This window comes from Notamacropus eugenii, chromosome 6 (assembly GCF_028372415.1).
Source record: "Notamacropus eugenii isolate mMacEug1 chromosome 6, mMacEug1.pri_v2, whole genome shotgun sequence".
Classification (NCBI taxonomy): Eukaryota; Metazoa; Chordata; class Mammalia; order Diprotodontia; family Macropodidae; genus Notamacropus; species Notamacropus eugenii.
The window spans coordinates 378,219,127-378,233,950 of NC_092877.1; the positions used below are offsets into that span (position 1 = coordinate 378,219,127).

General features: G+C 48.3%; 1 protein-coding gene across 4 annotated transcripts in view; it reads right to left on the minus strand.

The window, feature by feature from the left end:
• HDLBP (high density lipoprotein binding protein) overlaps positions 1-14,824 on the minus strand; it is an 83,478-nt gene that overhangs the window by 7,372 nt on the left and 61,282 nt on the right. For all 4 annotated transcript variants that reach the window (XM_072618792.1, XM_072618791.1, XM_072618793.1 and 1 more), the window contains 12 exons: positions 13,449-13,588; positions 12,468-12,572; positions 12,142-12,255; positions 11,252-11,338; positions 11,001-11,132; positions 10,165-10,383; positions 8,761-8,982; positions 8,104-8,322; positions 4,870-5,008; positions 2,360-2,514; positions 1,623-1,727; positions 895-1,029 (listed from right to left, as the gene is read on the minus strand). In XM_072618792.1, the coding sequence (XP_072474893.1) occupies positions 895-1,029; positions 1,623-1,727; positions 2,360-2,514; positions 4,870-5,008; positions 8,104-8,322; positions 8,761-8,982; positions 10,165-10,383; positions 11,001-11,132; positions 11,252-11,338; positions 12,142-12,255; positions 12,468-12,572; positions 13,449-13,588 (1,772 nt within the window). The remainder of the gene's footprint in view (positions 1-894; positions 1,030-1,622; positions 1,728-2,359; positions 2,515-4,869; positions 5,009-8,103; positions 8,323-8,760; positions 8,983-10,164; positions 10,384-11,000; positions 11,133-11,251; positions 11,339-12,141; positions 12,256-12,467; positions 12,573-13,448; positions 13,589-14,824) is intronic.

A 14,824-nucleotide genomic window follows, 5' to 3' on the forward strand; every position in this document is an offset into this window, starting at 1 on the left:
CTGGGGGACACACAACGTGAAATTCTCTGCCATTAGGAGTCACTGGTTTTGGAGGGCACAGGAGACAGTGTGTCCTGGGAGTTTCCTTGTACTACAAATACAACTAATGCTGAATAGCAGTCCTTCAGTTCTTAGACTGACTTATACACGATTGAATAGCAAAGTATGTCCTATGTGAGGAGACTAAGGCACCATTAAATGAGCTCAAATCCAAAGAAAGGCTGCCTACCTATGTCTACTATACTAACCCCACTGTAGGATGGGAAAGCAGGCCATCACCTGAACCTGCTAATATGAACACACCTCTTTCTCTCTCCCTCTTCCTCTCCCTGACATACACCCGCACACACATGCGTGCACACACACACACAGGAGTCCAAGATACAGCATTACTTTGATGAAGCTTGATTAGCCTGTGGGCTATGCCAAAGAAGCAGCCCATGTGGCATGCCATCTGAAAGCCAGAAGAGATCACCTGGCTGGCTCACAGGGGAGGGCACTGGACCCCAATCTCAACCTCCTGGGTGCTGCCAACCTCCCAGACTTCATTAAGGGGACTACTTAATGATAACTTAATTCAGCCAACATTAGCTTCCCAATTTAAGATATGAAATGGAAATAAAAAAAGGAATGTTAAACAGACGAATTTCCATCTGTGAAAAAACACAAGTTTAAGAATCACTGTTTCTGGTCCTACCAGGGCTGGCCAAACCAGAATCCCCCTTTCAAGGTTCTGAGAACATAAAGCACACCTCCTCAAATGAAGGGTGACTACTGAAGTTTAACTTCTGCTTCCAGAAGTGTCTCACTAGCAGAGACGGTTTGAGAAGGAAGCCAAAGCTGTGGGAGCACATGGCCTGGCCCCCCCCTCACCTGCTGGCCACACACACCTACCCGGTCCTCCTGCTCAGCTTGCAGCTCCCTCACCCGTTCCAGGAGGCCAGCCTTGGCCCGGTCCAGATTGGCAACGAGGCCGGTGATGGCAATGATGTCAGATTGCAGTTCAGGGGCTGGGACTTGGATATTCACCTAAATGACAAGCACCCGACTCAATCACAGACACACAGACTGCCTCCCAAATTCCCACCAGGCCATTTGACAATATACTTCTACTCCAAGGACCACCCCAGGGCATCCCCCAAGCAGGGTGTGGTGCTGGAGCCAGGACCCAAGAAGGTACCAAGCGGACCCAAGGTGGGCAAGCACAGGCAGGGCCACTGTAAGACTTGGCTCCAGGCCACCCAAGGGAGAATGAATGTAATCAATGCATATGAACCCGGGGGTACAAGAGGCAATCGCTGGGGTCCTGCAAAGTCCCAGGCATCCAGTGTGTCAGATGGCGACCCCACAAGGCCCCCAGACCCACAAAACGTCACTGAGTGCAGGCAGTCAGCTGCATGCTTTGGAGACCCTGATCCCAGGGTCAGCTTCAGGCTTACAGCAGCAAGGCACCAGTGGATGTGGCCAGCTTGCTACAGATTGCTGGAAAGGGGTCCAGGCCGACGTGTCCATAACTCTGTTGAGGGCGCCACTGGTCAGTTATTAGCAGGGTGCCAGAAAAGGTGGCTTCCAAGAAATAGGGAAGGGACTGAACTGGGGCAGCAACTGCCAATGTCACTGACCTCAAACTCATCCATCATTTTGCGGATCCCACTTCCTTTTTGCCCAATTATGTAGCGATGGAGATCAAAGGGTACCTCCACCATGATGGTGACAGGAACCAGCGCCTACAACAAAGGCAGAGAAACAGTAGAAATGGGAGTCCTGGGATGAGTACATTCCACAGGCCCAGCCTCCCCTCAGGCCACCTCCAGGCTGAAGCCCAAGCTCCTCCTCTTTCACAAAGGAAAAGCAGCTACACAAGCAGAAGAGCCTGGGCAAAAAGACCCCCATGGAGGCAGCATGCTTCCGTCTTCCAAACTTTTCCAACACTTCTCTCATCAGGCAAACCAGAAGGGGCCAAGGGCCACAAAAGGACAGCTTCCATTTTCCTGGAAATAAGCTTTGCACCCCTCCCTGCCAATCTTGTCCTAGGGATGGAATGAGGGGTAGAAGAGATGGAGAAAGAGAGGGAAGGAGAGAAGAGGAGAGGGAGAGAGGGGAGAAGGGAGGGAGGAACTAACTTCCAGTTCAGATTAATTTTAATTCACTTGAATCAGAAAAATATCCAAACCCAAAACAACTGACCAAGCCCCATGGAGGAGCTGATAGCTTAGACAAGGGGTCTCCCTAACAGGCTTTAGTGGGGAAAAAAAGATTAGATTTGCTTCCAAATAAACCACCCATTGGGTGGGGCTGATCTCTGCCCAAAGCACCCGGGCAAGACCTAGCCCTAACCCCCAATAAGAAACCAACCAACCTCCAGAGCATCCTTGGCGGCCTCACACTTCTCTTTTCGACCCGAAATGATGATGATGTCACACTTTCTTGGAGAGCTGGGATCAGCCTCTTTGATATACTTCCCCTCCCCAACTTCTTCCCCATTCTCTTGAACAGCTGGCTCAACAATGGGAGCTAAGACAGACACAGACAGGTCACTGTCACTCATGTCAAGTACAACTTTATAGGTTCCCACTGGAGCAACAGTGGTCAGGCCTCCGGATCCCAAAAGCAGCACGTGCACCTCTCTCTCCCCATCCTCAGTCATACAGAGCCCTGAAGGTCCGCAAAGAGCACCTCACAAGCATGGTCTCATTCGATCCTCATTTTACAGACTGCGCTGCAGTCCCTGCCCCAGGGGCAGAGCCAGTGTCTGAGGCAGAGAGGATCTCGGGTATCTTACACCGTTGGACTATTTTTAATGGAATTTATCTTCTTGTTGAATTTCTTTGGTAACATAAAAGAACACTGAGGATTAAGGTAGGCTTATTTTATATTCTACAATGATGCTGAAGTTCTTTCAGTTACTTTTTAGCCAATTCCTTAGGGTTCTCTTAAGTAAACAATCACCTGCAAACAATGAGTTTTGTTTCCTCTCTAAATACATTCCTTTAATTTTATTTTCTTGTCCTATTATTACGGCTAGCTGACTGCTAAAGCTTGTACAATAATGGATGGCCATAGTGACCATCCAGAATCTCACTGGGAAGGCTTCTATAGCTGGTCTCAATTACAGATAATGCTTGCACCTAGTTTTACATAGAGACTGCTTATCAAGAAAAGTTCCATTTATTCCTATGTTTTCTTGTTTTGTTTTTTTTTTTAAAACAGGAATGGGTGCTGTACTGTGTCAAAAGCTTTTTCTGCATCTATTGAAATAATCATATATGTTGCTTTGTTATTAGTATAGTTAACTGTATTTCAAGTTTTCTTAATACTGAATAAGCCTTGCATTCCTGGTAAAAATTCAGCCTCGTGGTAGTACATGATCTTTTTGATATATTGATACAGTCTTCCTTGATAGCATTTTATTTAAAATTTTTGCATCAATATTGAGTAGGGAAATTTGTTTTAAAAAGTTCTCTCTCACTGTTGACTCTCTAGTTGGAGTCGCAAGACCATATCTGTGTTGTGACACAGTCTGATAGGAACAACAAGAAGGAATCTGAAGGGATTTGGTAAGACCTCTTCTTCATTGGTTTTTTTCAAACAGTTTATATGGTACTAAACTTGTCCTTTAAACGTCCAGTAGAATTTGCTTAGAGGCAGCTAGCTGACACACTGGATAGAGTGCTGCTCCAGGAGTCAGAAAGATTAACCTTCCTGAGCTCAAATCCGATCTCAGACACTTAGTAATTGTGTAACCCTGGGCATGTCACTTAACCTGGTTTGCCTCAGTTTCCTCATGTAAACCACTCCAGTTTTCTTTGTCTTTGTCACGAAGAGTTGGACATGACTGAAATGACCGAACAACAAAAGAATTTGGCTTCAGGATTCTTTCCCCCTTTGGGTTCATTTATGGCTTGTTCAATTTCTGTTCCTAAAATGGGGTGATTTAATATTCCATTTCCCCGCCCCCGGCCATGTGCCACATAAGCCCCGCACATGAGGGTGTGGGGGACACTGACTGACCCAGGGCACTCCCTAAGACTGTTGCAGACCCTCTTACCTCCAGAATAAGACAGAAAGTCCAAAAATATTTGAAGCAATAGAATATTGCAAGATTAGGCCTCAAGGCTGCCCTATGGTAAAAATGTTTTTGACTCTATGAAGCATATTCACTGCTAACAGCATCTTCCCAGAGAGGGGATGAGGGGGTCAGGCTCGAGTGTCTCTGGGAAAATATGGGTACCCTCAACAGTAGATCTGGGGGGTGGACAGAAATGTTTCTACTGAGGTCAGATGAAAAGAATGCATTATTATAAAACAACACCCAGCCTAAGGAGAGGTCCAGGATTGCGGTATTACAGCTCAGCATATACAGAACGTTGAGCTCGGGGCCAGAGGAGCAGCTTAGCCAGAGCAACGTCTTTTCATGCAGTTTGCCATGTGACTGGGGAAGGGGACAGACGAAAGTAGACAGACAAACACACATGTGGAACGCAAAACCTAAGTCTATTATAAAGACACAAAGTGAATAAAGCTTCCAAGGGGAGGTGGAAATTTAACAGACGAAAGAAGCAGGGAGGACACAAAGAAATCGGCATATTTGGGGGACCAAGGACTATGGAAGCCTGGTTGCAGCTCCCCACGTGACAAGAAACAGCATGAGTTGAGACTGGGTAAGTTGAGTCACTGGGAAGAACCCAGGCCATGGAGTCAGAGGATTTTTCCTTCATTATAAAGAATCTCATGTATATAAAACATGCTACAGCCGTCAAGTACCACACAGACATTTAAGATAGTACTCTATGCAGAATCATCATGAAAATGAAAAAGCCCCCCGCCCCCCACCTCAGTCTGGCTTACACACATCAGCCCCCCACACACCTGGGTTCTCCTCTCTATCAGGAAATTTAATCTGGACACCATAGTCACGAGTGATCTGCTGGATCCGGGAGCCTTTGGGGCCCATGATGGAACGATGGTACTTCTGGGGGATGGCGCACTCCATTGTCACTTGGGCCTCCTTCATGGTCATGGAGGGACAGAAAACATCAACAAGTGGTTAAATGTTGAGCGAAGGTCACACTGCACGTTAGTAAAACAAAGAGAGAAGGGACGTTGTGCAGGGTCACATCTGCCGTGACACTTTCCTTTAAGTAAATAAGCAAGGATGGCAGTTGCCATCTGAGGTCCTGCGAAGGATCCCACAAATGCCAGGATCAAGGCCCCAACACTCAGGAGGCTGGGAGACAGGGGTCACCATGTTCTGTCCTGCCTCTCAAGTTCCAAACACTTATGCAAAGACACAATCAATCCTTAAAGACCAGAGCCAAATGGATGATCCCAAAGTCAATCCTTTACAATTATCTCTGCAACGCGCTCCACTCAGTACGACTCCAGGCCAACTGCCTGCCATCTCCCTTCACTGGATAACACTGTGCACCCCCATGGCAATCCATCCCTTCAGCCCTATCCCAGGCCCTACCTCCTGCATCCCTGGGCACTGCTTTTAGCCAGTTGCTCTTAATGTCAGACCCCTTCCTCTCCTGCTCCTTCCAATCACAGGAAGCTCGCAAATCCTTCACCACCACCTTTTGCAGAATTGGGTGGGCTTTCTCTTGTCCCCCTAGACACACTGGTCAGAAGGGAGAGCAATCCAACTTGTTCCCAGGCTCTCCCCATGCACGTGAAGGGTACTCTCTCAGGTCCTCCCCCCTCCTTCCTCATGGCATTAAGTAGTCAGAATCTTGGTCCCCACATCAAACTTTTGTCTCTCAAACTTGAGGACTTAACTGACAAGCTGATGTGCCCTCAAACACTCACTCCTTACTGCCGGTGCATGACCTTTGTATCACCACAAACATGGAGATGGGTCAGACCCTGCCCCATCTCACAGCCCCTGGGTCCCAACTCCACAAGCCCCAACTCTGAAGTTCTGATGACCACCACCGTCTTTACAGACCCTCCTGAACCCACCCTCTGTCCTTACTGCAACCTGGCATCTCTCCAGCCTTCCTGGACCACTGTCCTTGCTCTCTTCTCCCTTCAAATGTGGGCCCTTAAGCTCACCAGGTGAATGCTGTACTTTCCTCAGTCCTTGAATACCCACCCTTATCCTATCACTGCTCATCCTTTTCCAATCCCAAGCCTGGATGATTCCTACCATTGGCCTTCTCCACCATTAAAAGCCCTGAAGGAAGACAGACACCCAATCAATGGATGGACTACATACAAAGTGAGGTTATCCAATCTCAACTGCACCCTCTCTGTGATGCATCCTTCCTCTTATCAGCTCCCTTATACAATCCCCACAGCAGCTCCTCCAAACTTTTTTAACTACTTTTTTTCCCCCAATAGGCATTTACTTTTCTCTCCCTCCCATCCCACCCCCAACTGAAAAACAAAAGCTCCTGAAAGCTTCTATAACCGTTGGCAATCATTTCTCTCTCATTTCTTCCAACAGCATTCTGCTGCGTCCTGGGTTCCTAACTGTTCCCCAGCTAAAGGGCAGCCCCTCACTTTCCAGTTCTTTGCCATCACAGAAGGAGCTGTTCCAACTACTTTGAACACACAAGTCCCTCTCCTCTTTCGGGGAATGGGGGCCACAAGCCAGTAGAGACATTAGTGGGAAGGTGAGCCCCACTGAGCCAAGTAGCTTTCCAGAATGACTGGCCCAAAGCTGGTGTGAGAGAGAGCCTCAGAGCAGGGTGAAAGTAAATGACTTTCAGTGATTTGGAGGATCTTTATATGCCAAGAGGTAATATGAATTTGTTCCTTTGGTCACTCTCTTCAAGGGGGATGCTGTTCTACTTATAAACTGAGAATCCAGTTTATACCGTCTTTTTCAGAGACTCCTGCCACAAAAATGTTCCAAACCTTCCCTTGTGAGGACACAGCCTCTCTGCTTTCTCTTAGGGTGATCCTTCAGGGGGAAAATGGAGGTTATGGAAGAAGGACCTCTTTCCCTTCTCAATCCTGCCCTCAAGGCCCCTTGACACCACTCTGCATCCTATGCCTCTACCCCAGGCCCAGAAGATGATGCATTCTCACACACCTTCTACTTCTGCTCCCAGCCCTGCCAGGAGTTCCATGGGCCCAGATCCCTGTACACTATTGAGCACGCTCTCCTCTCTGTCTCTCTTGCAGCAACAGCACCTTCCTGCACCACAACCATGCACATAAGTGGCCAGGGTCTTGTCCAGCACCCTCCCCTCTTCTCCCTTTACACCCTCTAAGGGATTTCATCAGCTGCCATCTCTACGCAGAAGACCCCCAAATCTCCCTACCAACCCCTCACTCAAGGCCTACATCACCAACCTACATGTACCTTCAACATCCTAAACTCAACGTATCTTTGTCTTTCCCTCCAACTTATCCCTCCTCAAAATCTCCCTCCCATTCTTTCAATCTCTTCCTTCTTCCTGACCCACCAGTCCTGCTGCTTCCAACTCCTCAACATTTGTCACAGTTGTCCCCTTCTCCTCACACCATGGTCACCCTGGTCTATGGCCTTGTTGCTCCTTAAGAGCATTATGATAGACCCTCCACACCTATGAGGGGCACAGAAAGTGCTCCAGAGTCCACTTCCAAATTCCCGTGCACACCCATGTGCCGCAGCAGCAACTTTTGCTCCTGTTACACAGCACCCTTTCTCCAGTCTCATGCCCACACCAGGTCTCTGGGGTACTCCCTCCTTGTTTCTGCCTCTGGGGGAATGCAAAGCCGATTCAAGGGCCAGGTCAAGTAAAGTCTAACACATCCCCCACTTCTCAGAGACATCAACTGAACCAATCTCCCACTAATATCAGGTCCCTAAGGTCAATCTTTGTTTTTCAAGTATACATGAATGAATTGATAAGGAAACAACAGGAAATGTTACCTTCAGATTAACATCCCCTGAGTATCAAAAAAGAGCAGAGCTGGCCAGGCCTATATAGGAGTTAAGGATTGGAAATCTGAAGACACCTTCCCCTCCATGTCCCCACAGAAACACAGCCCATAGGAACCTGTAACTGAGAGTTCTCCACAATGTCTAACTAACACTTCACTAACGTATGTGACCCTGACAAGTTGGAACATAAGCCCCTCACCCATCCCTCCAGAGCCCAGAGTACACACCAAGTCCTCAATGATCTCCTGGATGCGTTTCTTGGCTGCCTCCACACAGTCTTTGGCTCCTTTGAGTGTCACTTTATCGCTCTGGGTGCCAGAACGAGGGAAGCTAACCATCACACCACCATACTCCTCAGCAATCTCCCGTAAGACCTGGCCTCTTCGGATGACAAAATGGCGGTGATGCCGAGGGTCCACCAACATGCAGTCTTCTACCACGTTATCCTATGGAAAAGAGCACGTTGGGAAAAGACAGGCTGGAAAACCTTGTGGAGCACTGCTTCTAAATCCAATTTCCTTTCAAATCCATCTCAAACATATCAAGATGTATCAGGTCACATGATTCCATCTCAAATGCAAAGCACACGTAAGGTGGGTCTGCAAACTTTCATGGGCTAGACAAATGCTAGTGACTGTTACAGGTGCCTAACAAGGAAACGAAAGATTAGATGTTAAAGATCCAAAGTAGTGAGATAAAGATAAGCAAAAAAAGAAAAAAAGACAGGGAAGTCCCAGAGGCCTATCTACAGCAGGCCAAGCCATAGTTAAGCCAGGACAGTGACAATTCTTACAGCACAACCACCTTTCAGACCATCAGTCAATTAGGAAGCTTGTGATGGAGCCCACGGGCAAAAGGACCCAAAGGAAAAACCAGCATATTACCAGGTTTTTAATGAGAATCTCCAGTTCCTTCTGAGCTTCTCTGACGGCCTCCTCTGTCCCAATGATCGTGATTAGCTCCTGATCCTTGTCCTCAGATGTGGGGAAAATGATTCGTGCTCCAGTGTTGTCACGCACCTTGCGGATGTTCCCGCCCCCTTTGCCAATCAGGAATTTGTGATACTCTGGTTTGGCACGGAGATCCACGGTGTAGCTCTTGGTTTGCTGCCAAACAGAATTCCCACATAACCTGTTAGACGTGCACATCCCCCCCCCATAGACAAGACACAGAGAAATGGATTTTAGAGGAATGAGGGCTGCAGCTTGGCCACCCACCTCCAACCTGACCAGGGAGTCAATGAAAGCTGGCAGCTCCAGCCTTCACCTGGAGAACAAGTCTAACTGTTTGAAGGAGCAACACTTTCTCATTTGTCCTGCTAATTCCTAAAGAAAAAAGCCCTACTCCCCCCAACCCACGCATACCATTAGCAGTGAAATGCCAAGTTCTGAAAGCGCAGCAGGGATGTGAGTGGACAAGGAGGTACTGCTGGAGCAGGGCCAGCACTGGTCACACCATGCCCCCCTCCTTGACTCTCTGCTTCTCCTCTGTCCCCCTCCCCTTTCTCCCCATGTTCTGCACTGACTGCCAGGACCCAGTTCTGCTTCTTCTCCTAAGCTTTAGAACCAGGCAATGCCATGGCCAGGGCCAAAGGCAAAGGCCCAGGAAGCCCTGACTTCATTCAGAGCAGTGACACAGCAGCAAATTAGCATGAGTCTTCAAAGACCACCTGTTCACTTAGGATGACTAAGTGTCAAGAGGCAATAAAGCCAGTTTCTGGGATGATATTCCCAGGAAAGTGAGTAAGTCATGAACTGCAAGGGTCCAAAGGCCTGTGCCCACCTCGCCCCTCTAACTCCTCACTGCTGCCAGCCCTGGGGCTCGGGAGCTCAAAGGGACAGGGGAAAACAGGTCCACTGCACAGGAATTTTATGCAGGATACCAGGAGCCTGAAAGAGACAAACAGTCTAAGGGACTACGAATAAGATGTCTGAAGGCACTGCAGAGACCACAAGTACACACTGGACAAGCCTCAGAGGCCTGGGTTAGGAAGTCTTAACTCATAAAATGCCTCCACAAGCGCAATGTTCCGGGGGACAAGCCTGTCCTGCTATCCTCATGAGACAGATGTGCCCACTCCCTCTCCTGGACCCTCATCTCAGGTCACCACCAAAGGGTCAGGCAACCACTGACCCGTCAGAGACAAAGAAAAGCAGACACGCAGAGAATGGTGGGGCACGTCTGCCAGCACAGAAGGAGTAAGAGTGGGCCTCCATCTCCCTCCCTTCCCCCCATTCCTCCTCCTAACGAGCCTCAATTCCCAGGGCCATCTTTTCTTCCCCTCTCACCTTCTCTTCCGCCAGGTGTAACAACTGTCTTTTGGCTTTCTCCACATCTGGGGCAGGGCCCCTGATGACCACGGTGTCAATGCCCGAGCCTTCAGTGGGAAAGTGAATGTGCACCCCCCCACACTCTTCCATGATGGAGCGGATTAAGCGGCCTTTGGTGCCAATGAGGGAGTTATGAAGCTTGGATGGAATGGACACCTCCACTTCTGTAATGTTGGCCTAAGCCAGAATAAAGCAGGGACTTAGTTTTCTTGTGAGATGAGAAAGTGCTGGGGGTAGGGGAATCAGTCCAGGTTCTACTGAAATATTCAACTGCCATGCCCAACAGATTGAGTGCTGGGCATGGCCCACGGGACTGAGATCAAGGGGCCCACAATCCTCAAGTCATTTTATTGCTTACAGAAAATGTTGAGAAGATGAGTTCATTTACTCTCTGAAAGGAATGTACAACTGTTTACTTCAGAACAAGAGGCAGAGGGAGGTTAAGAAATGGTGGCAGGAACCCACATACGAGACCCTGTCAATACACTCATATTTGGGCCAGTCTGGGGTCATGCTAGGGAGCTAAGTGCACATCCAGAGAGGTGTGGGCTTGACCCATATCACTCCTCCTACTTAGATACTCCACGTATCCTTGCAGCATCTTCATTTTACATGGCAAGAAAAATATTCCCAATTAAAAACTGAATATTAAAGACATTAAATACTGCTTATAAAACCAATCTGACCTATAAAAATCCCAAACTACTCCCAAATCCTTTCAATCTGACAGCACTGGAACCATGCTCTGCCTCCAAGAGTGGGAGCACAGCCCCGCCCAGCAGCCCCGCCCTCACCAGGTCTTTCTGAATGGAAAGGATCCGGCTTCGAGCAACTTCACAATTGGCTCGCTTGCCTGTGATGACAATGGTCTCCGAGTTACTGTTTTCCGCTGGCAGATCAATTTTGGTGTTGCTTTCTTCACGGATCTACAAAGGAAGAGACCTGCTCTGAAAGGCTGCCGGGGCAGGGAGTCTTCACTTGGCTTCTACTCCCCTGAGGCCAGCTCCGTGGCACAAGCAGAGCAAGGACAGGGCAGTCCAATTACCTTTTTGATGTTCGCACCTCCTTTCCCAATGATGTTCTTGTGGAACTGTTTGAAGATTGGAACAGAAATGGAATAGCTATTTTCAACCTAAAAAACAAAAAAGATGAAATGGTAAGTAGCCACAAGAGTAACGACACCTTCTCCCTAGAATACGTGAATAATTTCTGCTCCTTGGGCTCTATGATCTGGAGAGAGGAGACTGATGGCCATCGGCCGGGACTGCCCATCTCCCAGAGGCCTGGCCCCTCATGCCAAGGCAGCGTTCTCAGGTAAATGTCCCTGGAGAGCCCCCCGAGAATCCAGTCCTTCACAGCAACACAAGAGGGATGTAAGTCCCAGACAGAATCAGAAGCTGTTTTGTCCCAGAAAAGACACATGGCTATAGTTGTTGGCCGTTCCCTTTCTTGGGGCCATGAGTTCCTTTTCTCCCTTGTAGAGCTCTGAGCAGCAAACCTGCCAGCACAGCCAGACTGATCCCCTACTCCAGAAAGCTCCCTACTCTCTCTCTGCCTCTAACTCTATTCAAAATGGGAGGCAGACAAAAGGACAAAATAAAAGGAAATGGGTGTGGAGGGAAGGAGCAGTGATCAAGAACAACCAAGGCTAGTTCAGGGGTGGGAAAGTGGGGAAAAACCCCACAATCCCAAACCCTCCAACTCCTTCCTTATCACCAACACTAGTAAATGACAACCAGACATCACCCTCAGCAACTGAAGCAGGAGCATTATCACAACACTCCCACAGGAGCCAAGTGGCATCCAGGGGAATGTGCACGCACAATTAAGAAAAGGAAGGAAATCAAATACACACACTCCTTTCTGGCTCTGCTGGTCTCTGAGCCCTGCACCCAAGGGAGATAAGACAGAGCCCAGTCAGGCCTGGGTACCCACCAGATCCGCTGCCATCTTCTGCATGTACTTGGTGCATTTCTCCACCTCGTTCTTGGGGCCTCTGAGTTGTACGATGTCACTTTTTTGGGCTGGATCTGGAAAATTGATGATGACCTGGAGAGACAATCACCAGTTAGTTTGATGGGGAGGACCGTGGGGGTCAGAAAGCAGGGCAGAGGACCTGCTGCATCCTGCCCCATACCCAGGCCATTCCTAAAGAAGCCTTTCCCTCTGTCTCGGGACCTGTCAGCAGGGCCTCCAGATCCCCTATTTTCTCTAAGCCAATGGGAGAACTCACTGCATTAGAAACCCCCATGAAATCTCACCTCTGGGAATTTATCACGAATTTCACGGATTCGTTCACCTTTCTGCCCAATGATTGTTCGATGAAATCTCTGCTCAATGATTAAGTCCTTGGTACGTTCATTTTCCTAGAAACACAAATGTTACTGCAGGTCACCAGGGAACGGAAGGTACTCGGAGACAAGCCACCGCTGACTCTTTAAATTACACACATGAACCAAAAATCAGTCATTCAATTCAAGGCTCAGAAATGATGTTCAGAAAGTTGTGAGGCCAATCCCCTGGATCCACCCTTCCCACCCACGATGAGGTGACTAGCACCAGAACACCGGAGGTCAAGTCCCACCACTGTGAGGCCCTCATGCCTTGCATCAGGGAAAGTTTACTCCCCTAAGCCCAGGAGGCACTAGCAAAACAAAGTCACAAGAGCTAGGCCAGTCGAGAACTTTACCAGGTTCTGCATTAGCTAAGCACAATATCCTAAGTCACCTAATGGTGCTGCTCAAAGAACTCAGTCTGGTCCATAGTCTGGGTACTCAGGCGGCCCCTACCCATCAGACTGAAAAAGGTCCTCTCTTTTTCACGCCCCTCTCCCTTCCCTAGGGTACAGGCATGCAAACCCCCTATGTGCACGCCTTGTTCAGGTCTTCTAGCCCCCTACTTCAGGAGGTTAATTTCAACGCAATTTTCAATCGATTTAATAAAAGATTCCCAAGTTCACGTTTCTGACAGGGCAGGCCCAGTAAGAATGCAAAAAGTATTCTCCTCTCAGAAGGTTCTTCTCTTTCACATGAAGCTTTTCTTTTAGTACAAAATTCAGGGGCTTTAATAATTACCCACAGACCCCCTGAGATGCACACCTATTAGGGACCTAACTCTAAGCATATATATCTCTTAAGGCTGGAGACGGCAAACACTGGGCTCCTTGAGGGACAAACCAGGGCTTACCAAGGTGTGGGGTTAACAAGTCTAACAAGAGATGCACAAAAAGACTTCAGGCTCACCATACGGGATGCGAGTTCCAGCAGCTCTTTCTTGGCCTGTTGGACGCCCTGAGGGTCCCCCTCAATTCGGATCAAGTTGCTCTTTTCATTATCAGGAGGGATTCTCACAGAGACCTTGTACTGATCTTTGATTCTATTTACTGCAGAGGAAACAAACAAACCACCCCATCACTGAAATGAATTATCATCATCCCTGGAGTAAAACGCTGGGCAGATGCGTTCCACCATGCCTGACCCCAAAGAGATGCACAGTCAGGTGCCTCTTCTCCTTTCCTGGGAGCAAATAAATGTATGGTGCAAACATAAACTGACGACATCCACCTTTAATATGTGCTGCAAAAAGGTAGCAATTCTATTTCTCACAAATGTGTGACATTGGCAGGGATGGAGTACCAGAGCCTCCAGCAATAACAGCCTAAACACAGTGGTTTGTCATCCTTGTTCTTTTCACTAATTAGAGCAACTGAGGCCTTCACACAAGCGTGAGCTACCCTGAGTCAGAACAGCTTGAGGAGCCGTCCCCTTTGGTGCCAGATGCTGCCTGCTGTAACAATAACCAGCAGCAATAGCCAACAGTCCACCCAGTGACCCTGGGGTTGGGGAGTAGATGGCAAAGCAGGCAGCTTCTACAGAACCAAGACCAGAATGTAGAAGGACTCGCCATCTGTCGCTCCCTCTCCGGGGGACCCTCTCTTTGTTATCCCCTGGACCATGCCAAGAACTGGTGGAACAAGGGCCCCTGGTAGAATGGCTGGTCAGTAAGTAGGAACAAAGGTGTCAATTACAAACAATTCCAGGGTTTAGCGCCACACACTTGTGCATTCAGGATACATACTTGCCATCTACTGACCACACACAAAAAACATGATAACGGGAGAGAGGAAAGCTTCCTTTTAGATCTGGGGTTCTCGTGAACTTGTTTTACTTCATTTACTAATCGTATTGAAAAGTAACTGATTTCCTTTAAAATCCTATGAACTCTAATTTTACTGAGAAGCAGTCCATAAGTATCCGACCTAGAAAACAACTAGCTCCTTTCTCAAGTATGGGCATAACTGTCAAAACGACAAGGCAATCAGGAGCCCAGACAAGAAACAAGAGGTTGCAGTCTACATGAGCTGGCTAACAGAACAAGAAGAGTTTAAGGGACTTTTCTGTTGTCTCCAGGTGAAATCTCCAGGCCTTCAGAACCAACAAGCAGCCAGGTGAGTCCCATTCAATAACAGAGCCCTGCCATCCACCATGGAGGCCACAACAAGAAATGTGACAGGTGGCACGGCTCGCCATTTTCTTGCCTTCCATTAAAGCCAATGCCAAGTTTGGGCTGCTCACAGTGCTGTAAGGTTGATCCTAAAGAGAAACCATTCCTGATGCCC